This window comes from Mus caroli, unplaced genomic scaffold (genome assembly GCF_978045245.1).
Source record: "Mus caroli unplaced genomic scaffold, Mus_caroli_1 scaffold_4, whole genome shotgun sequence".
Classification (NCBI taxonomy): Eukaryota; Metazoa; Chordata; class Mammalia; order Rodentia; family Muridae; genus Mus; species Mus caroli.
Window position 1 is genome coordinate 150,410,474 of NW_028227259.1, and position 24,010 is coordinate 150,434,483.

Genomic DNA, 24,010 nt, shown 5'->3' on the forward strand with positions numbered 1-24,010 from the left:
TTGCATGTCTTGGCCCGTTGATTAGGCTTGAGTGACTGTGTGAGCATGTGGAACACACCTTTTACCATATGATTCTATTTCACAGATAAAATAATGTTAATGTACTGGGCTGATCAAAGTAAAATAATGTTAATGTACTGGGCTGATCAAAGTACATTTCGGGGATGGTGGCTCACAGCCATTTGTAATGAAATCTAATGCCCTCTTCTGGTGTGTATCTGAAGACAGCTACAGTGTACCCATATAAATAAAATAAATAAATATATTTTTAAAAAAGTACATTTGGGGTTTCATTCTCTAGCTACTAAAATAGTACTGACTGTATCTCCTCACCTCTCTCTGCACATAGTTCACTTTGATGTAGATGGGGAACTCAACAGATGTCCAAAGTGCCTTATAAGGTTGTTGGTTGGGTAATATTTTTGGCAAGCTGCAGAGATTATGTCTATCAGTGGGGACAGGGGAACTTCCTTGGTTGTATTCACAAAGTTAGACTTTTTTTAAACCTTCTGTCAATGCTTCCGGAGAGTCTGGCAACCTTGAACTTCTGGTACCCTATACATTCTGATCCCTGTCGGAATTACAGGATCATATCGCTGTGACAAGGTCTACATTATTGGGGATGAACCAGGATTTAGTGCATGTGAGGCTTAGCACTCTAGCCGTGAAGGTGCAGCCTGCGTCCTCTGGCACAGTTGCAGTCACATCAAACCCTTAAGGATAAGTGCCCTAGAAGGTAGATGTGTACAGAATACTGTGTGTTGTGACCACGTAAGCTGTGAAGTCAGAAGTGTTGATGGTTTTGGTGGAGATTTTGTACTGAGCTTCACTTCCCCACCCCAGAATGGATCTGTATATTTTAGATTGTATTTGGACTAAAGAGCCATGTTGATGTCCAGTCTCACAATCGTTTCATCATTTTCACATCTTAGTTTGTGTTTGCTTTCGTGACATCTTATTCTGACTTCATCCTGTTGCTACCTATAGTTGATTTCTATCACAGATGATGGATACTCTTAAGATGGCCCACCTGTACCCACTTCTATTTAATGGTGATTTAGCTTCCTGACTCTTGGGTCATCTCTCTATCCTGCTGCATGGCTTTGGCCCTGCTCCCATTACGTGTGTCCAGTGATGACTCCTACTGATTTTCTCCTTCTCTGCTCTTGCCTTGACTTTTCTGATTCATATTGCTTGTGGTTTTGTTCTAGATCTTGTCTTTTTTTCCTAGTTGTGCTTAGTGCTGGCCTTTCTTGCCTTCATAGAGTGGGAACCCAGGCCCCTTCTGATGCAGAAGTGACCCTGGCTGATTGATTAGCAGAAAGGCCACTCATTCTGATGCTTTTATAATTAAACTTTTAGGTAACAAAAAAAAAGTAGGTTTTGCGGTAACATTTGATACATACATAATTATGCTTTGCTCTTATTTAGGTCTACTAGTTCCCTCTCTCATGCCTCTTCTCCTTGCTGGTCCCTTATGCTTCTCTGCAAAGGGGTTCCCCTTCTACTTGCCTGACATATATTCCATTACTCTCTTGTCCCCCTGCCTTCTTCCTTTAGATCTCTTCCCGCTCACACACCCTCGTTTACTTTATCTGTCCCTACTTGTTTACTTCCCACACAGGAGAAGACGGATATTGATTGGACACTTGTCTTTCTGAACCTGGTTTATTCACTTAGCATGACAATCTCCGTTTCATCCACTTTAGTACAGACATCATAAATTAATTTTTCTACAATTAAATTAATTCTGTTGTGGATTTTCTTTACCCATTTACCTATTGATGGACACCTAAGCCTTACCTCTAATCTCTTAATTCTGCCACTTGGGTGGGACTTTCAGTTATAAATGGTCAGCTTAATGTTCTTAAGAGCTTGCTGTTTGCCCTTTGGGGCTTTCAATTATAAATGGTCAGCTTGATGCTCTTCAGTGTTTGCTGTTTCAGTGCTGCCACATCCTAAGCAAGCACAAGTGTCGTCCGCTTGGGTTACACTGGTGACTACTCACTGAGTTCCCTGTGCTTGTCTGTCTCACAGGAGAATGAACCACAGTTACTCATAGTTTTCTTTAATGAAAGTTGTACTTCAGTTATGGATAACACTGGTTACTAGTTTACTTGTGAGCATTTACAACACAGTTTTGGTTTTGTCATGTTGTACTAAGTAGCCAAATCCTAGTTACTGTCATGGAGAAAGCATCACCTGCAGAAGTGCTGCAAAGAAGCTCTGCATAGATAGATTGCTCGTGGGGCTTCTTTCTCTAGGGCCTTGTTCAATAGTACCCCTAAAAGTATACAGTTTGATGCCTCTTCACATAGTTACAGAACTATAGCTATACTGTGATCTAATTTCAGAGTGTTTTGCTCCTTCCCCTCCCCTCCGCTCCGAAAAGGAACCGCTGGACTCGGTTAATCCTATTTCCTCTAATCCTAGAGCCAGGTGACCCTCAGTCTACTGCCTGTTCTTGGAATTGCTCCTTCTGGACAGCTTCCCCTAAACAATACATTGTGTGGTGTCTTGGTCGGCTGACTTAGGACACCGTGTGCTACATTTTGTTCACTCTTTCATTCACTGATGGAAAGTAGTTTTTCCTTTCTGCTTTTGTGAGTGCTGCCTCTGTGGACTTGGGTGTACAGATGCCTGAGTTCCAGGCCTCAGTCCAGATAGCCAGTATGCTTACCTTGGTGGTTTGTGCAAAACTAATTGCAGGTTTTGTATTGTTAAATTTGTTGTGTGATTCTAGAATACATTCTTTTTGTTTGTTTGTTTGTTTTTGAGACAGGGTTTCTCTGTGTAGCCCTGGCTGTCCTGGAACTCACTCTGTAGACCAGGCTGGCCTCGAACTCAGAAATCTGCCTGCCTCTGCCTCCCAAATGCTGGGATTAAAGGCGTGTGCCACCACTGCCTGGCTTCTAGAATACATTCTTTTTTTTTTTTTTTTTTTTGGTTTTTCGAGACAGGGTTTCTCTGTGTAGTCCTGGCTGTCCTGGAACTCACTCTGTAGACCAGGCTGGCATCGAACTCAGAAATCCGCCTGCCTCTGCCTCCCAAGTGCTGGGATTAAAGGCGTGCACTACCACGCCTAGCTCAACAAATATTTTTAAGATAAATACTTTATAGCCAGCAGACAACACTTCCCAACAGTTCTTCAAATCTTTGAAGTATGGATTAAATTTTTAAAAAAAAATTACATTTTCTATTTATGTTATGTTTGTGGGAGTGACTTGTGTGGTCCTACCAACTCAAAAGTTTTATTATAAAATGTCAGGAACCATCATTCTATCTAGAACCAATTTGGCCTTACAGAATAAATACAAGAAGTTCTGCCAAATCTGTAGGTAGATGTTTTGCCTTTGAACACTGATGACCCCAGGCCTATAATATATTCTATTTTACACTTATTCCTTTATTTGTGTATATGTCCACTTGCATTTATCCATGAGGACAGTGGTTGCTCCTTGCCCCTGAAGCAATGGGGACTTAAATTTGAACCATCTTGTGGAACCAAACTGATAAAATGGTAGAGACACCACACCTTGGCTAAGCCTGCTTAATAGTGTCTCTCTTTCTCCTTTGGATTTTTAAGTTAAATCCAAAGTCTCTTGTCTCTTTATTCTCAGGTGGACTTCAGGGCTTTCTCCTCAAAACCCAGTTCTACTGTGTTCTCTAAGTATTTGGGCTACTTTAACAATTTAAATTTATATGTGTACTTATAATCCACATTGTATCTTACATAATATAAAAACATAGTATGTGTAGGTAGCTTAAATACATTGTGTTAGTTACTTTCCTGTTGCTTTATAGACTTTAAGCCACTGGCAAAAAGATCTTAAGAGAAGGGTTTGCTCAGTTTGAGGCTCCAGACCGTCATGGCAGGGAAGTGTGGAGCAGTAGGAGCTACAGGAAGAGTGAGAACTCACTCTAGTCTGTTTCTGTGAGTTAAGTCTAGCTCCCACAAAGGAGCCATAAAATGCTGCCTTGATGAAGATAGGAATCACCTTTTCCACGACCAGAGATTGTCATTTATAAAAACACTTTACAGTTGGGTTCGGCTCCCTGGAAAATGGGTTCATTACAAAAGTAGCTAGGTAGCTCCCAAACGGATGCGTGCTCTGTGGCCTGTGTGTGCTTAGAAATCATCCCCAAGGTCCTTGTGAGTTTTGTGAGGTTGTAAAAAGGTGGAAACTCACCTGAGTCTGTTTAAGAACTGGGACCTTGGCACTGATCAGCATCCTATAATGTAAACTGTGGAAGCTCAGAAGTGTGAACTCAGTAAACCGTGATCCTTCGGAACTGTGTGCTAAAGCGAAACTTTGCTCATCAAGTTCTCCAGGCTCCAGTATCTTACTGCAGAGAACAGAACAGGGTAATACTGCTGACACCAGACATTAGCCTGACAGCATGCTCCCTGATGCCAGGCCTTCTTGCTTTAGCATCAGATCTATAATTGAAGATAACATTCCTAATGTGGCTGGTCTGTACTGACTGACTGTTGGGTGTGACTGAGCCTCAGCAAGTCTTGCTCTAGACTGCAGAGCTTCAAGTCCTCTTCAGTCTTTACTAATAGTACTCTCAGAGTTGCCCCTGTTCTTTCCATTTTTCTTGAATATTGTTGGTGCTTGGCAAAGTGAGTGAGTAGGACTACCTTTCAGGCTAGGAACACAAAACTAGGTAAGGGCTTCTCCTCCTTGCCCTCTCTCTTGATTAGACAAGCTCTCACTGTGTCACATATACCAGTCTTAGTTCTGCCCAGACTCTCTAGTTCTGTTCTTGCATCCCCACGTCCCCAGCTTGTAGGTTAGTAGGCTTTTTATTTTATTTTTTCTTTTTTTTTTTTTTTTAAAGATTTATTTATTTATTATATGTAAGTACACTGTAGCTGTCTTCAGACACTCCAGAAGAGGGCGCCAGGTCTCGTTACGGATGGTTGTGAGCCACCATGTGGTCGCTGGGATTTGAACTCCGGACCTTCGGAAGAGCAGTCGGGTGCTCTTACCCACTGAGCCATCTCACCAGCCCTTATTTTATTTTTTCAACTTCCTGTTTGAGCTGTAGATTTCCAGCAATGAAAGACTTAAATCTAACAGAAGAATAAAGAAAACAGTAGCTAGGACACACAAAAAACACACACGGTAGTGGGGCAGTATGTGTGGGTGGTTGTAAGAAAGTATTAGGTAAACTTGAGGCCGTCAGGGCTACACTGAGGAACTCTGTCTCAAAAAAGGGCGGGGGGAGGGCTATTAGATAGTCTTCGGGAAAACCTTGACATTTGGAGTCTTGTCTGAGTGACCTTTATTATCTTAATCATGGATTATACTGTGAGAAATGAGGCCAGGACCTTCACATGCTCAGCAGTTTTAATAAAAAGCTTTCCTAGTAATACTGATAGATGACGTCATCTATCACTCTCTTCATAGCAGAATATATACTTTTACTACATTTCCCGATTCAACTCCTTAACCACTGGGACCACAAGGAACCCATCCGGAGATCACCAGAAGCTGTTCTGTAATGCTGGGGGAGGGACTCTGGGCTGTCCTAGGCAAGTGCTTTGCCAGGGAGCTATAGACTTGGCTCTCTTGCTTAATTTTTAAATGATGACCCATCACCAACCAGCTCTGCAAATTTCCTAGTGTTTCTGATGTCTATCTAGGGCACAGTTTATCAGCACTCGTTTCTCCCTTTTTAGGAAGTGGAAGAGTAGCAGGGATCAACAAACTTTCCCTGAGGGAAGCCAGAGAGTAAACATTTAGATTTGATGGGTCACATGCAGTCTCTCTTCTTTGGGATGGGGGATGAATAGGTGGGTATATTTTAAGCCACTGTTTATAAATATAAAAACCTACATAGCTTGTGGACAGTATATTAATGGGTCATGGACTGAATTTAGCCTGAACACAGGTATACTGTATTAACATTCTCTAGAGCAGCAGTTCTCAACCTTTGAGTGGGGTGGGTAGGGCATCAGATGACCTGTTCACAGGTGGCCTAAGACCATTGGCAAACACAAGTATTTACATTATGATTCAGATAAGTAGCAAAGTTACAGTTATGAAATAATAATGAAAATAATTTTATAGTTGGGGTTCACCACGACATGAGGAACTATATTAAAGGACTTCAGGGTTAGGAAGAGTATCTCACTGGGAATGCCGACAACTCAACAGTTGGCTCAAGCCACAACGCTGGCATGCTTTAACAGTCCCAGTCTAGCCCCACAAGTGTGCTGGTGAGCTGTGGGTCTTCAGTCAATAACAGAAGCCTGGAAATGCTAGTTCTGAAGTCAGTGAAGGCAGTGGCAGCAGCAACAGGGTAAATCAACTCTAAGACAGGGAGGGCCAGGCTTGAAAAAGGCAAATCATCTTTCTTCTGTCATGGTTCTTCTTTATGTGTGCTGGGGGAGGTCTTTCTGCATCAGTCAAGCGGTCAGGACAGCTTCTACTCAGCATACTGATTTGTGGCAAGTTGATGTGAAAACCAACCATCATATTTCTGCCCCATGATTTGTGATAGCATGAATGGAAATACAGGAGAGATAAAGTCATAGGATATTATGTAAGGGAGGCTTCCTTGCTGAGCGTGTTTTCTTCAGTGAGCAACAAAGATTGTACAGTATGAAAGATCTTGGAGTTTAGAGACCTTTAAACCAGGCTTCAGAGATACCTTAGTGGTTAAAAGTGTTCACTGTTCATGCAGAGGGCCCAAATTCAGTTTCCAGAATCCACACAGTCAACTGCCTGTAAACCCACCTCAGCTCCAGGGGATCTGGTACCTTTTTTTTTCTGGTCTGCTGGCATCTGCACTCATGTGGCATGTACCCATACATACACATAAAGTAAAAATATAATTTTAAAAAGACCTTGAGATCAAGTCGAGAGAATCCTCATTAGTTGGGTGTATTCTGTCTCAGAAGAAATGGGCATTAGTTACTGGTCTCTGTGTTGTGAGACTTTTGATCTGATTCCCATGAAGTAATGCCAGAACTTTTACAAAGGTCGAGTTTTATAATTAGATAAATTTAAAGAAGGAAGCTGCTAAATTTTAATTGGAAAAGATCATTTTAAATTGGAAAAGATCTGTTCTCAGGAAAGAAGCTTGGGTATTGGAGACTTGGTTAAGCCCTTTAATACCCACCCATTGTGTGACAATGGCAACCTTCTGCCTGAAGCGGAAACTGAAGGGTTCTTTGGAAAGTCAGTTGGATGGTGTTTTGCTGGGGCAAACACATGAAGGAGTGTTTCACTGAAGCAGACACAGGAGAGAGGATGTTCTGCTAAAGCAAGCACGTGAAAGGGACACATGGTAGATTCTTTGCTAACAACATGGATGTATTGGTCCACCTTACACTGCATTTGTCAAGAGAAACGCGCACTAAAACTTCTGGTGGTGTGCTGCAGTTTCTTGTAGCTTATATGGACTCAGGGTGATTGGCAGAGTGATGTTAGCTGAGGCAAGACCTGTGGAGGACATGTGATGTTTGGAGGGTATAAATAGGACTTGACAGACAGTGGCGGAGGCTGAGCTAGGCTTGCTTATAGAGTTTGCTGTGCAGCGTTTGTGGATCTTGCATCTTTGCTGATCTTTGCTTCCCTAAGAGAGGCACAGCTGAGAACTTCTGGCATTCCTCCTGGTCCCTCCTGCTGACGTTTGCCTAGGCTGCTGACTCGTGCTGCTATCCAACTCTACTGCTCTGCACTGCTGGTATATCTGTGAAGTGTTTGTGAATGGGTTGAGCTGCCACTGCTAACCTGTGAACTGAACTGCCAATTTCCAGACAACATATTTTGCTCCAACGAACCTTTGTAAACAGGTCAACTTCTCCCGTGTCTTTTCTTTCCCACTATCTCTGGTGGGTGGTAGGCTAAAAGGGAAGTTAAATCATTTAAGAACCATCACTAGAAATAGGTTTTGAAGAATTTAAAGTTACATTTGCTTCAGATGGTCAGTGAATCTTTGCCATTATCTCTTGGTTACAAGTACGGGGTGTATACCTCCTCAGGTTGCCCTGTGTCTTCTCTGAGCCAAGGTAGGAAGGTGTAGAGTGAGGGTCCCTTATTCGATTTTCTGACTTTGTCACCTGATGGCTCACCAGAGTAGAAACCAGGAGAATGGATCTGCTCCAGGACTTGCTGAAAACATGGAGAATGCTTGAGGGAAACCTCAGGATAGAGGTGTCCTAAGGAACTGCTCATTTCCCCAAGAGAGAGCTCATCAAAGAACATAATCAGAACATACATGCAGCCTTCAGGAGAGGGTAAAGCTAGGGTAATGTGTGCAAATGGGTGTGTGTGTGTGTGTGGCATAAAGCCTATCCTCTCAGTACTTAGAGTCCACAACAGGAGGACTGAGTAAGTTATAGTACAGCATGAAAAACAGTAAGGCCTGTCCCACAAACAGAAGCAAAAGTATTGGGTTTGGGGTCTCCAGGATAACGGGGATGTAGAGGCAGGGATGCAGAGCCCTGAGATCCTGCGTCTGTCCCTCCTCCCCCTTCCATTGTCTTCCTGTGAACTTTTGCTTCCAGAACTCTGAACAGATGTTTGGATTTAGTCTTAACAAATCTGCAGTCATCTGTGGATCTTTTCCCCTCAGGACAAAGTTGCAGAGAAGAAGCTGCAACTACAACTACTGACTTGATGAGAACTTCAGTGGTGTGGAGAGGTTGCAGTAAGTTATCTTAGGTTACCTTTAGCCTTTGCCCCAGACATTTATTGCCCACCTCTGTCTATAACCTCACAGATCCCTAGCTCCTACCAACCTAAGAGTGTCTTCAGACAGCATCAGGGCTCTATAGCATAGATGTCCCAGCTTTGCAGTGAGCTGCCTCCCTGATATTTCCACCAATGTATTTTAAAAGTGTCTTGATTTATGGTTTAATTTATTTTGCTATGTAAAACTTCATGGAACTGATTTGGAGTTGGTATAACATGAGTCTGTGTTCCCAGGACACAGTCACTTGTGTTTGGCTCCAGAGTAAACGGCCTCTTACCCTCTTTGAGATGAGAGTTATGCGTTTACTTCTATACTCCCTTTGATTTCAGAAAATCAGACTGATTTTAAATAAAGACATATCCATAAACAATGTCCAAATTAGGTATGGTCTACTTATTGAATAAGGGTGACCTTGGGGATTTTAAAGTAGTGGTTTGCTTTGTACTGTAGATGCTCCTTCCATAGTGAAATTATTTAATTTATAATGTCACAAAATATGAAAGACCATTACTCTGAGAAGTTCTTGAGGGTGGTGAAATGAGGAATTGTGGGTAGTTTTCCCTCTACATCTTTTTAGTTGATCCAGAATACTGTTGGTCCTGTTAATCTTCCCAAGTGTTTCTGTCAGGCAGCTGCCTGCTGTTTATGATGAACATGGTGTAGGTGTGTGGCTGTTAGACTAATAGGACCATCAGTGGCTGACTCTGATTTTTCCCAAAGAGGAGGCTCTGTTGGTGGTTTTGGGGGACAGACAGTAGTTTCCAGTCTGCATTTTGCTTGCACGTAGACTGCTTTATTCTTTAATTACTTAACAGAAAGTAATAAGGAAGCTTATATCTGCTTCAGGAGCTCCTGAACGCTATCTGAGGATGTTGTCAACATTGTCCCGAGACACCTTCTATAACCTTGTTTTTCCTTGTGCAGCACTGAATTAGAGTTTTTGCAATTCAGAGAGAGGAGTGTGGATTTTGGCCTCCCAAAAGCTGTACATAAAATCTGTAGCTTTTCTCAATCTCTTTGATTTCCTAGAAAGTCCAAGATTTTTCAGGTTACCTGTGGGTTTTTCCTGTTTTTTTAAAAATTGATTTCTTGTATTTGAGTTTTCTATACATGAACTAACTAATATAGATGTGGCAGCTATGGATTATATATTTCTAAAACATTTTTTAATTCTTTTGGAAAGGAACAGATAAGAAAGTTGGGATCAAGAGAACAAAGCTGTGTGTTGAGTTGTGCTTGCATGGGTAAGGGATAACCCTGGTGTCATTAGAGCTGATGGTGCTCTAGATTCCAACTCAGAGCCTTGGTTCTAGATTACATCTGAGCACAGCCCTCAGTTTTTCATGATCTCACATAGTTTAGAATTAGTCCAGAACTTGTATACATTTTAACTTTTTGTAATATATGTATATACTTTATAGTAAGCAATAAGCTATTATCTACATATATTTGATGCATTCATGGCATACCTAACATTTTCTTAATTTTTGTAATGTTTCTAGGCTATATAATTCATTTGCAACTTTTTTTTCCTTTTTTTTTTCCCCTGAGACAGGGTTTCTCTGTGTATCTCTGGCTGTCCAGGACTCACTCTGTAGACCAAGCTGGTCTCGAACTCAGAAATCCACCTGCCTCTGCCTCCCAAGTGCTGGGATTAAAGGCGTGCACCACCACTGCCCGGCCATTTGCAACTTCTTCACATGCTTGTAAATATTAAGAAAATTGTATAGTAATAGATCTGCAGAGCTCAAACTCTGTTTGAGGGTTAGCTGTATTTTGACTGCTATGGTAGCATTTATTTATAATTTGACTGCTTATATTGGATCATTATTGAAACCAGTGATTAAATTTTTTTAATCTCTCATGAACCTTTTATTTTAAAAATGTTTACATAGTGGGACATGGTGGCACATCCCTTTAATCTCAGGTGACAGAGGCAGATAGGTTTCTGTGAGTTTAAAGCCAGCCTAGTCTATAAGTCAAGCTCAGGCCCGCCAAGGTTGCCAAGTGAGATCCTGTCTCAAAGTGAGGTCCAAGACAAGAGTCTCAGCTGAGGGATTGCTCAGATCAGATTGATGTGTGGCCATGTCTGCAGTAGGCTGTCTTAATTATAATGTCGGAGGCCTGATCAGGTGCCTGGGTCGTGTGAGAAAGCTAGCTAAGGTCTGGAGACGTGGCTCAGCAGATAAAAGCACTGCTGCTCTTACAGAGGACCTGAGTTCAGTTCCCAGCACTTAGTGGAGCTCGTATAATTCCAATTCCAGGGATATGATGACTTCTTCTGGCCTCCATGGGCACTTGTGTGTGTGCACATTCTTACGTACACAGACACATTCATAAAAATCTTTTAACAAGCAACAGCAGCAGTAGCAACAGCTAGCTGGCTGAGCATGAGCCTGTGAGTGAGCCAGCCAGCAAGCAAGCAAGCAGCAATTCTCCATGGTTTCTGTTCAAATTCCTGCTTGAGTTTCTCACTTTAGATCAAAACATACTATAATCATACTCTGGTAATAGCCTCGGTCACACTCAAGGACCTTCCAGAGTCCTTTTCAGTGATGGGCTGTATCCTGTAAGCTGGAACAAACCTTTTCCTCTCCTTAAGTTGATTCAGGTCATAGAATTCGTCACAGCACCCACGATGAAGCTAGAATAAGATATTCAGGAGGTGAATGAGCAAGTCCTTTGAGTTTAGTATTTCCGTGCCTTTCACACTATTTGTCTTTGGAGGGCCGAAGTCAGAGATGTTAATCTTCTTTCTACCTCAGACAGAACAGGATGTATTATATAACATTATCAGTTACTACCATATCTGCGCCCCCCCCAATATAAATGTTAGTAGACTTCCAAGTGTGTTTATTTTTATGTCTTTACTTATTCCAGACTTTGAAAAACCATTCAGGTTTAGTATTAAAGTGCAGTTATCCTTAATATCTTTCTCATATGACGAGACCTGTGGGACTTTTACTATGAAGAATGTTGTTAAAATCCTTTATTATAAAGCTGTTTCCCTGTGGGAAATAGCGTCTTCATTGAATAATTAAGATTTGTTTACCTGAGGATTTGGTATAAATACATTGTATAAGAAAAGAATAAAGCAATGTGAGTTTTAATAATAACTGAAAAGAATGAAGCATTAAGTGACCGTAACTGGTTTTACAAGGGTTGAGTCAGTCAGCTCCTCACTGTACTCCCCTCTGGATTTCCTGCTAGGTTGTGAGCTTGTCTTTGGTTTAATAGAAATCATGGAAGTCATCAAAGTAGGATTTTCCTCAACTTTTCTGTTTCTTGATCTTCTTCAGGATCCTCAGTAGTCCAGGAAATAAAGGGTATCAGAGTCCCCAAGCGCTGAGCCACCCCCAGCTAGATGATAAGTCTGAGGAGTCCTTGCTTGGGTCTTCTGTCAGAGTAACCCCTGAATTATGTCTCTGGTTTATACTTGACCTGTCATAGCACTCGAATTGTGTTATGGCAGATTGGTTACTTAAGACATGAAGCTCTGTAAGAGATAGAGCAATGGTATAGCTCCAGTTTTGAGCACAGTTCTTGATACACACTACTTAGAGATAGGTGCAAAGAGAGGACTCTGGAAGGCCCTTGAGTGTGACCGAGGCTATTACCAGAGTCTGATTATAGTATGTTTTGATCTAAAGTGAGAACAGTTTTATACTTTAGTGATGTATCTGAACTTCTCTGATGCATTGACATCTAAACTGGTTTAGAAACTGTCTTTTTTTTTTTTTTTTTTTTTTTTTGTTTTCGAGACAGGGTCTCTCTGTGTAGCCCTGGCTGTCCTGGAACTCACTCCATAGACCAGGCTGGCCTTGAACTCAGAAATCCGCCTGTCTCTGCCTCCCGAGTGCTGGGATTAAAAGTGTGCACCACCACAAGAAGCTGTCTTAGTTAAGGTTTCCATTGCTGTGACAAAACACCATGACCAAACAGCAAGTTGGGAAGGAAACAGTTTATTTGGCTTGCACTTCATATTACTGTTCATCATATGAGGAAGTCACGACAAGAACTCAAAGAGGGCAGGAAGCTGGAGGCAGGAGCTGATGCACAGGGGTGCTGCTTACTGGCTTGCTTCCCATGGTTTGCTCAGTCTGCTTCCTTACAGAACCCAGGACCACCCATGAGAGGGTCTTATAGAACTCTCCTCCATCCATCATTAATTAAGAACATGCCTTACAGCCTAGTCTTATGGAGGCATTTTCTCAGTTAAGGTTCCCTCCTTTCAGATAACTCTAGTTTATGTGTCAAGTTGACATAAAACTAGCCAGCACAGAAACCAAGCTTTATTTCAGAAGGAAACTTGTCCCTAGGAGTCCAGAGCAGGATGTCTGACTCTGTGCCCTTCACAACTAATTGGAGTCCTGGACAAGGCTGCACGTTCTGGTGGTGATACCACCCTCCCTGCGAAACTACCTTTAGAAATTTTCCTGTCTGACAATGGCATTAAACAGAAGGTTTCATTTTTATGTAGTACTTTATTAAAATACGTGCAAACATAGAGTAAGCTGTATATTAAAATAACTTTGTTTTTACAGGAAGGACGATAAAGACTACGCTTTAAAACAAATAGAAGGAACTGGAATTTCTATGTCGGCATGCAGAGAGATAGCAGTAAGTGAAGCTCTTGTTGTTACCACACCAGCTGATGTAGGAGTGTCAACTGTGCATGTCTCTGCTGTATGAATCATATGAATTGAAAGCTGATAAATATTTTTCATTATAAATATTTCCAAAAAATGCATTTTTTAAAAAAAAAGGAGAATTGAGGTGGCTTGAAGTTCTTGCAGAGTATACATTTATTTATTTGGGATAAATATTACTATATCCTAGAGCTCCTGTTGTCATTTCATTCTTGTTAATGAGTATCAGTTATTATATAAAGTCAACAGTTCTATATGACTGGAATTAGTATCTTTATGTATGCCAGTTTAAAAATGAGATTCTGTTTGATTATTACCATGTTTGTTTATTTTTCTTTTGGAAATACAGCTTTCCATATTGTAACTAGAATCTCCTTACTCCAGAGGAAGTATTCTCGTGTTAATACATTGTTAGTAAATATGCATAAACTAAACATTGTGTCCTTGAGATTGACTTGAGTTTTTACTTTTATAAGCTGTGGCTCTGGGCTGTTGAAATGGCTCTATGGGAAAAGGCGCTGCAGCCCAGTGAGTGGCGCAGCCTGAGCTCAGTCCCAGAGCCGTGCGCTGGAATGAGAAGACCAACCAACGCCCCCCTAGTGTCCTCTGACCTGTACACACACAGTTAAAGAAAAAGTGGTTGAAATGTTTGTTTCCTGACGCTATAATCAGACCTTCATGGGGTGGATCCCAGCCTCTGCTGTTCTGCTGCTCTAGTCTTCGAGTCTGTGTGTAATGTGGCTTCAATAATCTACAAGTATTAATTTAATCATATTCATTTACCAGATTCTTGTTAATGTGCCTTCCAAGGACAACTGTTTGTTGACAGGACATTAAAGTAGGAAAAATGAAGACTCACAAATTTGGGTCTCTGTTTGAGTATTTTTACAGTACTGGTAAAAGAGACCCATGAATCTTAACAGTGCAAATTAGTGAGCGCCGTGTCATGATAGAGATCGATTGGAAAAGGAAAGAATGCTTGCTTGTTGGGTAGAAGAGTTGGCAAGAGATGGAAGACATGAGTAAGAACTATCTCCATGGTATCTTCAGCTGTAGGACCCAGTCATTTAGTTCTCTTCAGCAACCCAGTGTAATGACAGTAGCCCAGATTATTTTGATGCCACACCTGGCACTGGGAAGAATCTACTCAATAGGTCTTGATCCATTAGATTGAGTTTTAAGAATTATACACACACACACACATACACTCACATACATATATTCATGAATAGTATTTTATTACAGATGGCAATCTAATTTGCACACAATTGTATATTTTAAGAAATACATCTGAGTGTCATGAACATAAAGTTTTAAATGAGACATTGAAATTTATGTTAGTAAACACAGAAATTGACTTGGGACTATTTAATTTTATCTTATCGCTTATCCAGAGTCCAGAGGTTGTGGGCAAATGCTAATAACTTTTAATTCTATTCTTTTAATAAAACTAAAAACTAGAGGTTTCTACATGGCTTTTTAAATAGCACTCTCAGTTTTGGTTAATCTTCCCCCTATGTCCTGCCGCTGTGCATGGCAGTAGATGTTAGTGCAGACCAGCCAAAAGGGCTTTTTCCAAAAATATACAGATGCCACATCACTATGGAGCACAAAGGGGCCCCCAAGTGACCACCGACCCTTGGGACACCTCAGCAAGCCAGCAAGAGACCTAGACATGGCAGAAACCCTCTACAAGCTCCAGGCACTAAACAAGCCTTTGCCTAGCCAGTGCCTACCTACAGAAGGACAGAGGACTATTTTTTTTCCCCAAAAGTAATTTAATTTATAATGTCTCCCCAATAATAAAGAAAACTTGGGTTTAAAATTAACAAAACATTTTCAGGATCTGTGTGGTCAAAACTACAAATTTCTGATTGATGAAAGCAGACCTAAATGATTAGAATTCCATACTACGTTCATGGATTGGAAGACACATAATAGTTAATATGTCAGGTCTCCCTAAATGGATCTACAAATACTGTAGTTTCCATCAGAATTCTAGCAGGGGTTTCATAGAGAAAGATGATTCTAACATTTGTGTGGAAAGACAAGGGAGCCAGAAAAGCTAAAATAAAATTGAAAAAGCATGTAAATAGGAGAGCAACACTGGCTGGTTGTGAAGTGGCTAGGAAGCTGGAGTAGTCATATCTGAGCATGGAGAAGAGTTGAACACATAGCTAGATGTCCAGGATAGAGCCACAGAAACGCAACCACCTATAAATACGATTGTTGGCAAATATACAAGTAATTTGATGAACAAGGATACTACTTTCATGAAGGACACTGAAACTATTAGGTAACCAAATTCAAAAAGTTAAAATAAAAAAAGATCCTTTGCCGTAAACCTCACAAGGACAGAGGCACTCTAAACTAACCTTGACCCACAGGGCAGAGACAAGTGTCCCCATAAGTGACCTTCATACTGATGTGGCTCTGAGAGAACAAGGCAGGCGAAATGGACTTGGAACAATGGAGGGGTGCGGGGGAGACCAAAGCAGATCTCCGGCCAGTTCATCATGGGCGGTCAGCAAGTGGATCCTGTGGGGTTTGGAGAATCAGCGGACAGAGCAGTGAAGCATCTGGATCCTTTGCTTCCCTAGTTGTGTTCAGCCACTCAGCCATTTCCATGTGAGATGGCTTCAGTTAACTAGCCTTCACACTCTTGACTCCTGAGATAAGATTTTTCTACATCAGGGATGGTTCATCAAATTCTATTCTATAAACACAGGTCCGTCTTAAAATGAAATCCATTAGACCTTGCTTTGTGATGTTAGAAGTCAGGCTGCTTAAGACTATGGTGGGATCAAAGGGACTGGAAGGGACCAGGGGAGCTTTAGAGTGCCGAGAATGTTTTGGGTCTTTTTTTGCCTTGGTTTTGGTTCCAAGGGAACCGAATGTGAAATTTCATTGGCTTCAACCTTGGTGGTTCTTGTATTTATTTGTCCCATGGCATGAGCACAGTCAGTCAGAGGACAGCTTGTAGGAATGGTCTCTCTCCTTCTGTGTGAGACCCAGGGATCGAATTCAGGTTGGCAATAAGTGCCTTTAACCTACTGAACTATCTCTCATGGCCATGCATTTATTATTTTTTATTACTTTTTAAAAATACACTTGCAATTAAATAAAAGCATTACATAAAGTTAACCAGATCTAAAGTCTATACAACTTAATGAACTTAAAATGGCTGCAAAATGCTTTTGTAGATTGATTGGATTTTTAATCAAAGGTGCTTGCCTTTATAGCTAGCTCAGTAACTAGAAATGCATTTACACACAAAGAAATAGCAAAGACCTACCTGTCATGGTATTCTACATTTTAACTTGGACAGGGATTTTTAGTTCAATGTAGTACATTTACGACCTTTTCCTTTTATGGTTATTTTCTCTGTTGGGTAAAGAAGTCTTCATCAGTGCACAGGCTCAGGAACTGTGTAAGTGTAGGTCTGTTTCTAGGCTGTATCTGCACCACCGACATTATCTAGTCTGCCACTAATACCAGATTTACAGACTCAGTGTCATGCAGGGTGAAGCTATTAGCGTTACCTCTTGTTGAGATTATTTGGGCTATTTAAGGTCCTTTGTGGTGTTATGTGGGGTTGTGGTTGGTTGGTTAGCTAGTCAAGTTTAATTTCTAAAGAGCGCCATCTAGAATTATGACTTAGATCAGTAAATCATAAATTGATTGAGAAAATTGATATCACAATATTGTGACTTTGAAGTTAATGGAAAGGCATACTTTTTATTTTATAAGATTTTTTTCAATATCTTATTTTTACAGACATTAGTGTAAAGACTGCATTATCTCTGTTAGTTTTTCTTTTTTTTTTCTTTTTTTTAAAATTTTTTAATATTTTTATTACATATTTTCCTCAATTACATTTCCAATGCTATCCCAAAAGTCCCCCATAGCGCCCCCCACTTCCCTACCCACCCATTCCCATTCTTTTGGCTCTGGCATTCCCCTATATTGGGGCATATAAAGTTTGCAAGTCCAATGGGCCTCTCTTTCCAGTGATGGCCGACTAGGTCATCTTTCGATACATATGCAGCTAGAGACAGGAGCTCCGGGGTTCTGGTTAGTACATCATGTTGTTCCAACAATAGGGTTGCAGATCCCTTTAGCTCCTTGGGTACTTTCTCTAGCTTCTCCATTGGGAGCCCTGTGATACATCCAATAGCTGACTGTGAACATCCACTCCTGTGTTTGCTAGGCCCCGGCATCGTCTCACAAGAGACAGCTATATTTGGGTCCTTTCAGCAAAATCTTGCTAGTGTATGCAATGGTGTCAGCGTTTAGAAGCTGATTATGGGATGGATCCCTGGATACGGCAGTCTCTAAATGGTCCATCCTTTCATCACAGCTACGAACTTTGTCTCTGTAACTCCTTCCCTGGGTGTTTTGTTCCCAATTCTAAGAAGGTGCACAGTGTCCACACTTTGGTCTTCATTCTTCTTGAGTTTCATGCGTTTATCAAATTGTATCTTATATCTTGGGTATCCTAAGTTTTGGGCTAATAACCACTTATCAGTGAATACATATTGTGTGAGTTCTTTTGTGATTGTGTTACTTCACTCAAGATGATGCCCTCCAGGTCCATCCATTTGGCTAGGAATTTCATAAATTCATTCTTTTTAATAGCTGAGTAGTACTCCATTGTGTAAATGTACCATAATTTCTGTATCCATTCCTCTGTTGAGGGACATCTGGGTTCTTTCCAGCTTCTGGCTATTATAAATAGGGCTGCTATGAACATAGTGGAGCATGTGTCCTTTTTACCGGTTGGGACATCTTCTGGATATATGCCCAGGAGAGGTATTGCTGGATCCTCCGGTAGTACTATGTCCAATTTTCTGAGGAACCGCCAGACTGATTTCCAGAGTGGTTGTACAAGCTTGCAATCCCACCAACAATGGAGGAGTGTTCCTCTTTCTCCACATCCTCGCCAGCATCTGCTGTCTCCTGAATTTTTGATCTTAGCCATTCTGACTGGTGTGAGGTGGAATCTCAGGGTTGTTTTGATTTGCATTTCCCTGATGATTAAGGATGTTGAACATTTTTTCAGGTGCTTCTCTGCCATTCGGTATTCCTCAGGTGAGAATTCTTTGTTCAGTTCTGAGCCCCATTTTTTAATGGGGTTATTTGACTTTCTGGAGTCCACCTTCTTGAGTTCTTTATATATATTGGATATTAGTCCCTTATCTGATTTAGGATGGGTGAAGATCCTTTCCCAATCTGTTGGTGGTTTTTTTGTCTTATTGATGGTGTCTTTAGCCTTGCAGAAGCTTTTTAGTTTCATGAGGTCCCACTTGTCAATTCTCGATCTTACAGCACAAGCCATTACTGTTCTATTCAGGAATTTTTCCCCTGTGCCCATATCTTCAAGGCTTTTCCCCACTTTCTCCTCTATAAGTTTCAGTGTCTCTGGTTTTATGTGAAGTTCCTTGATCCACTTAGACTTGACCTTAGTACAAGGAGATAGGAATGGATCGATTCGCATTCTTCTACATGTTAACAACCAGTTGTGCCAGCACCATTTGTTGAAAATGCTGTCTTTCTTCCACTGGATGTTTTTAGCTCCCTTGTCGAAGATCAAGTGACCGTAGGTGTGTGGGTTCATTTCTGGGTCTTCAATTCTATTCCATTGGTCTATTTGTCTGTCACTATACCAGTACCATGCAGTTTTTATCACAATTGCTCTGTAGTAGAGCTTTAGGTCCGGCATGGTGATTCCACCAGAGGTTCTTTTATCCTTGAGAAGAGTTTTTGCTATCCTAGGTTTTTTTGTTATTCCAGATGAATTTGCAGATTGCACTTTCTAATTCGTTGAAGAATTGATTTGGAATTTTGATGGGGATTGCATTGAATCTGTAGATTGCTTTTGGCAAGATAGCCATTTTTACAATGTTGATCCTGCCAATCCATGAGCATGGGAGATCTTTCCATCTTCTGAGATCTTCTATAATTTCTTTCTTCAGAGACTTGAAGTTTTTATTATACAGATCTTTCACTTCCTTAGTTAGAGTCACGCCAAGATATTTTATATTATTTGTGACTATTGAGAAGGGTGTTGTTTCCCAAATTTCTTTCTCAGCCTGTTTATTCTTTGTGTAGAGAAAGGCCATTGATTTGTTTGAGTTAATTTTATATCCAGCTACTTCACCGAAGCTGTTTATCAGGCTTAGGAGTTCTCTGGTGGAATTTTTAGGGTCACTTATATATACTATCATATCATCTGCAAAGAGTGATATTTTGACTTCATCTTTTCCAATTTGTATCCCTTTGATCTCCTTTTGTTGTCGAATTGCTCTGGCTAGGACTTCAAGTACAATGTTGAATAGGTATGGAGAAAGTGGACAGCCTTGTCTAGTCCCTGATTTTAGAGGGATTGCTTCAAGCTTCTCACCATTTACTTTGATGTTGGCTACTGGTTTGCTGTAGATTGCTTTTATCATGTTTAGGTATGGGCCTTGAATTCCTGATCTTTCCAAGACTTTTATCATGAATGGGTGTTGGATCTTGTCAAATGCTTTTTCCGCATCTAATGAGATGACCATGTGGTTTTTGTCTTTGAGTTTGTTTATATACTGGGTTACGTTGATGGATTTCCGTATATTGAACCATCCCTGCATCCCTGGGATGAAACCTACTTGGTCAGGATGGATGATTGTTTTGATGTGTTCTTGGATTCGGTTAGCAAGAACTTTATTGAGGATTTTTGCATCAATATTCATAAGGGATATTGGTCTGAAGTTTTCTATCTTTGTTGGGTCTTTTTGTGGTTTAGGTATCAGAATAATTGTGGCTTCATAGAATGAGTTGGGTAGAGTACCTTCTGTTTCTATTTTGTGGAATAGTTTGTGAAGAACTGGGATTAGATCTTCTTTGAAGGTCTGATAGAACTCTGCACTAAACCCATCTGGTCCTGGGCTTTTTTTAGTTGGGAGACTATTAATGACTGCTTCTATTGCTTTGGGGGATATAGGGCTGTTTAGATCATTAACCTGATCTTGATTCAACTTTGGTACCTGGTATCTGTCTAGGAACTTCTCCATTTCATCCAGGTTCTCCAGTTTTGTTGAGTATAGCCTTTGGTAGAAGGATCTGATGGTGTTTTGGATGCCTTCAGGATCTGTTGTTATGTCTCCTTTTTCATTTCTGATTTTGTTAATTAGGATGCTTTCCCTGTGCCCTCTAGTGAGTCTGGCTAAGGGTTTATCTATGTTGTTGATTTTCTCAAAGAACCACCTCCTTGATTGGTTGATTCTTTGAATAGTTTTTCTTGTTTCCACTTGGTTGATTTCGCCCCTGAGTTTAATTATTTCCTGCCGTCTACTCCTCTTGGGTGAATTTGCTTCCTTTTGTTCTAGTGCTTTTAGGTATGTTGTCAAGCTGCTAATGTGTGCTCTCTCTAGTTTCCTTTTGGAGGCACTCAGAGCTATGAGTTTTCCTCTTAGAAATGCTTTCATTGCGTCCCATAAGTTTGGGTATGTTGTGGCTTCATTTTCATTGAACTCTAAAAAGTCCTTAATTTCTTTCTTTATTCCTTCCTTGACCAAGGTATCATTGAGAAGAGTGTTGTTCAGTTTCCACGTGAAGGTTGGCTTTCTATTATTTATTTTGTTATTGAAGATCAGCCTTAGTCCATGGTGATCTGATAGGATGCATGGGACAATTTCAATATTTTTGTATCTGTTGAGGCCTGTTTTGTGACCAATTATGTGGTCAATTTTGGAGAAGGTACCATGAGGTGCTGAGAAGAAGGTATATCCTTTTGTTTTAGGATAGAATGTTCTGTAGATATCTGCCAGATCCATTTGATTCATAATTTCTCTTAGTTTCTCTGTGTCCCTGTTTAGTTTCTGTTTCCATGATCTGTCCATTGGTGAAAGTGGTGTGTTGAAGTCTCCCACTATTATTGTATGAGGTGCAATGTGTGCTTTGAGATTTACTAAAGTTTCTTGAATGAATGTGGCTGCCTTTGTATTTGGAGCATAGATATTCAGGATTGATAGTTCCTCTTGGAGGATTTTACCTTTGATGAGTATGAAGTGTCCCTCCCTGTCTTTTTTAATGACTTTGGGTTGGAAGTCAATCTTATCAGATATTAGAATGGCTACTCCAGCTTGTTTCTTCATACCATTTGCTTGGAAAATTGTTTTCCAGCCTTTCATTCTGAGGTAGTGTCTATCTTTTTCTCTGAGATGAGTTTCCTGTAAGCAGCAAAATGTTGGGTCTTGTTTGTGTAGCCAGTTTGTTCGTCTATGTCTTTTTATCGGGGAGTTGAGTCCATTGATATTAAGAGATATTAAGGAAAAGTAATTGTTGTTTCCTGTTATTTTTGTTGTTAAAGTTGGCATTCTGTTCTTGTGGCTGTCTTCTTTTAGGTTTGTTGAGGGATTACCTTCTTGTTGTTTCTAGGGCGTGGTTCCTGTCCTTGTATTGGTTTTTTCCTGTTATTATCCTTTGAAGGGCTGGATTCGTGGAGAGATAATGTGTGAATTTGGTTTTGTCGTGGAATACTTTGGTTTCTCCATCTATGGTAATTGAGAGTTTGGCTGGGTATAGTAGCCTGGGCTGGAATTTGTGTTCTTTTAGTGTCTGTATAACATCCGTCCAGGATCTTCTGGCTTTCATAGTCTCTGGTGAAAAATCTGATGTAATTCTGATAGGCTTGCCTTTATATGTTACTTGGCCTTTTTCTCTTACTGCTTTTAGTATTCTATCTTTATTTAGAGCATTTGTTGTTCTGATTATTATGTGTCGGGAGGTATTTCTTTTCTGGTCCAGTCTATTTGGAGTTCTGTAGGCTTCTTGTATGTTCATGGGCATCTCTTTCTTTAGATTTGGGAAGTTTTCTTCTATAATTTTGTTGAAGATGTTTGCTGGTCCTTTGAGTTGAAAATCTTCATTCTCATCCACTCCTATTATCCGTAGGTTTGGTCTTCTCATTGTGTCCTGTATTTCTTGGATGTTTTGAGTTAGGATCTTTTTGCATTTTACATTTTCCTTGATTGTTGTGCCGATGTTCTCTATGGAATCTTCTGCACCTGAGATTCTCTCTTCCATCTCTTGTATTCTGTTGCTGATGCTGGTATCTATGGTTCCAGATTTCTTTCCTAGGGTTTCTATCTCCAGTGTTGCCTCATTTTGGGTTTTCTTTATTGTGTCTACTTCCCTTTTTAGGTCTAGTATGGTTTTGTTCATTTCCATCTGTTTGGATGTGTTTTCCTGTTTTTCATTAAGGACTTCTACCTGTTTGATTAGGTTATCCTGTTTTTCTTTAAGGATTTGTAACTCTTTAGCAGTGTTCTCCTGCAATTCTTTAAGGGATTTTTGTGCTTCCTCTTTATTGTCTTCTACCTGTTTACCAGTGTTCCTTTGTATTTCTTTAAGTGTGTTATTAAAGTCCTTCTTGAAGTCCTCTACCATCATCAGGAGATATGCTTTTAGATCTGTGTCTAGCTTTTCCGGTGTGTTGGGGTGCCCTGGACTGGGCGAAGTGGGAGTGCTGGGTTCTGATGATGGTGAGTGGTCTTGGTTTCTGTTAGTAAGATTGTTACGTTTACCTTTCGCCATCTGGTAATCTCTGGGGTTAGTTGTTGTCGTTGTCACTGTTTAAAGATTGGAGCAGAAGCTGTGTTCCACTCACCAGAAGTCTTAAGATCCTGTGGCGGGTGTTGTGGTTAGCTGGCGAGTGTCAGCCGACCCTGCGCCCTCGCTACCCCGGTGCTTTTCTGACCGGAAGAGGTTTGTGACCCTATGTAGGCCGGATTTCTCTCTCCCCAACCAGAGCAGTCTCAGGTCCCGCGTGATTGGACTGGAGCAGAAGCTGTGTTCCACTCACCAGCAGTCTCAAAATCCTGTGGCGGGGGTCGTGGGTAGCTGGCGGGTGTCAGCCGACCCTGCGCTCTAGCTACTCCGGGGCTATTTTTCATCCTGTATTTTCTGATATTAGCAAGTAATTGATATTTTTCCTTAAGCATTTAATAGAATTCACCCACCAGTGTACTTCCCTAATAGAGTTCTTTAGATAGTAAGCTTTTGTTTGCTATATTTCTAATAACTTGTGCATTTTGGCTAAGTTGTTGAGTTTATTAGTGTATGCTGTTCGCCTGCCCCCTGCCGCTTCTCCCCAGTGCTACTCCCCTGCTGCTGTGGACTCGGGAGTTTGCTTCCTCCTCTTGCCTCTTCTCTCAGACTTTGCTTAAGGCTTTGCTTAGGACTGTGATAGAGGAGGTGCAAACTGAAGTACTTACTGCTGAAGTGGTATGATATCTGGAATTTGATTCAGAATAAGTCAAGAGGTAGAGAGAGGAATGAACTTGAATGCACATACAATACAATGACCGAGTGGCAGGCTGAACAGGGAGACTATGGAGCAAAAGGTATGGAAGGAAAGGATTCCATCCTTGCTCGCCCCGACTCCCGCTTTCCCTTAACCCTTCGGCACCTCTCTGACACCCCTTGTTATCACCTTGCACACACTCAGTTTGGTCCTTTAATAAAAATCTTAGGATTCCTGTTGATTATTGTGATCTGTTGCCACCCCTGTGCAGGCTAGACTGTGACACACAACAGATGGCCTAGATTTTGTGCGGTCATTCTTCAGGAAGCATTTATAAAAGGGGAGGAGAGAACCTTGGTGGTGG

General features: G+C 40.9%; 1 protein-coding gene across 6 annotated transcripts in view; it reads left to right on the forward strand.

Moving 5' to 3' along the window:
• Cdk8 (cyclin dependent kinase 8) overlaps window positions 1-24,010 on the forward strand; it is a 78,069-nt gene that overhangs the window by 15,768 nt on the left and 38,291 nt on the right. For all 6 annotated transcript variants that reach the window (XM_021162569.3, XM_021162568.3, XM_085837435.1 and 3 more), the window contains one exon: window positions 13,257-13,332. In XM_021162569.3, the coding sequence (XP_021018228.1) occupies window positions 13,257-13,332 (76 nt within the window). The remainder of the gene's footprint in view (window positions 1-13,256; window positions 13,333-24,010) is intronic.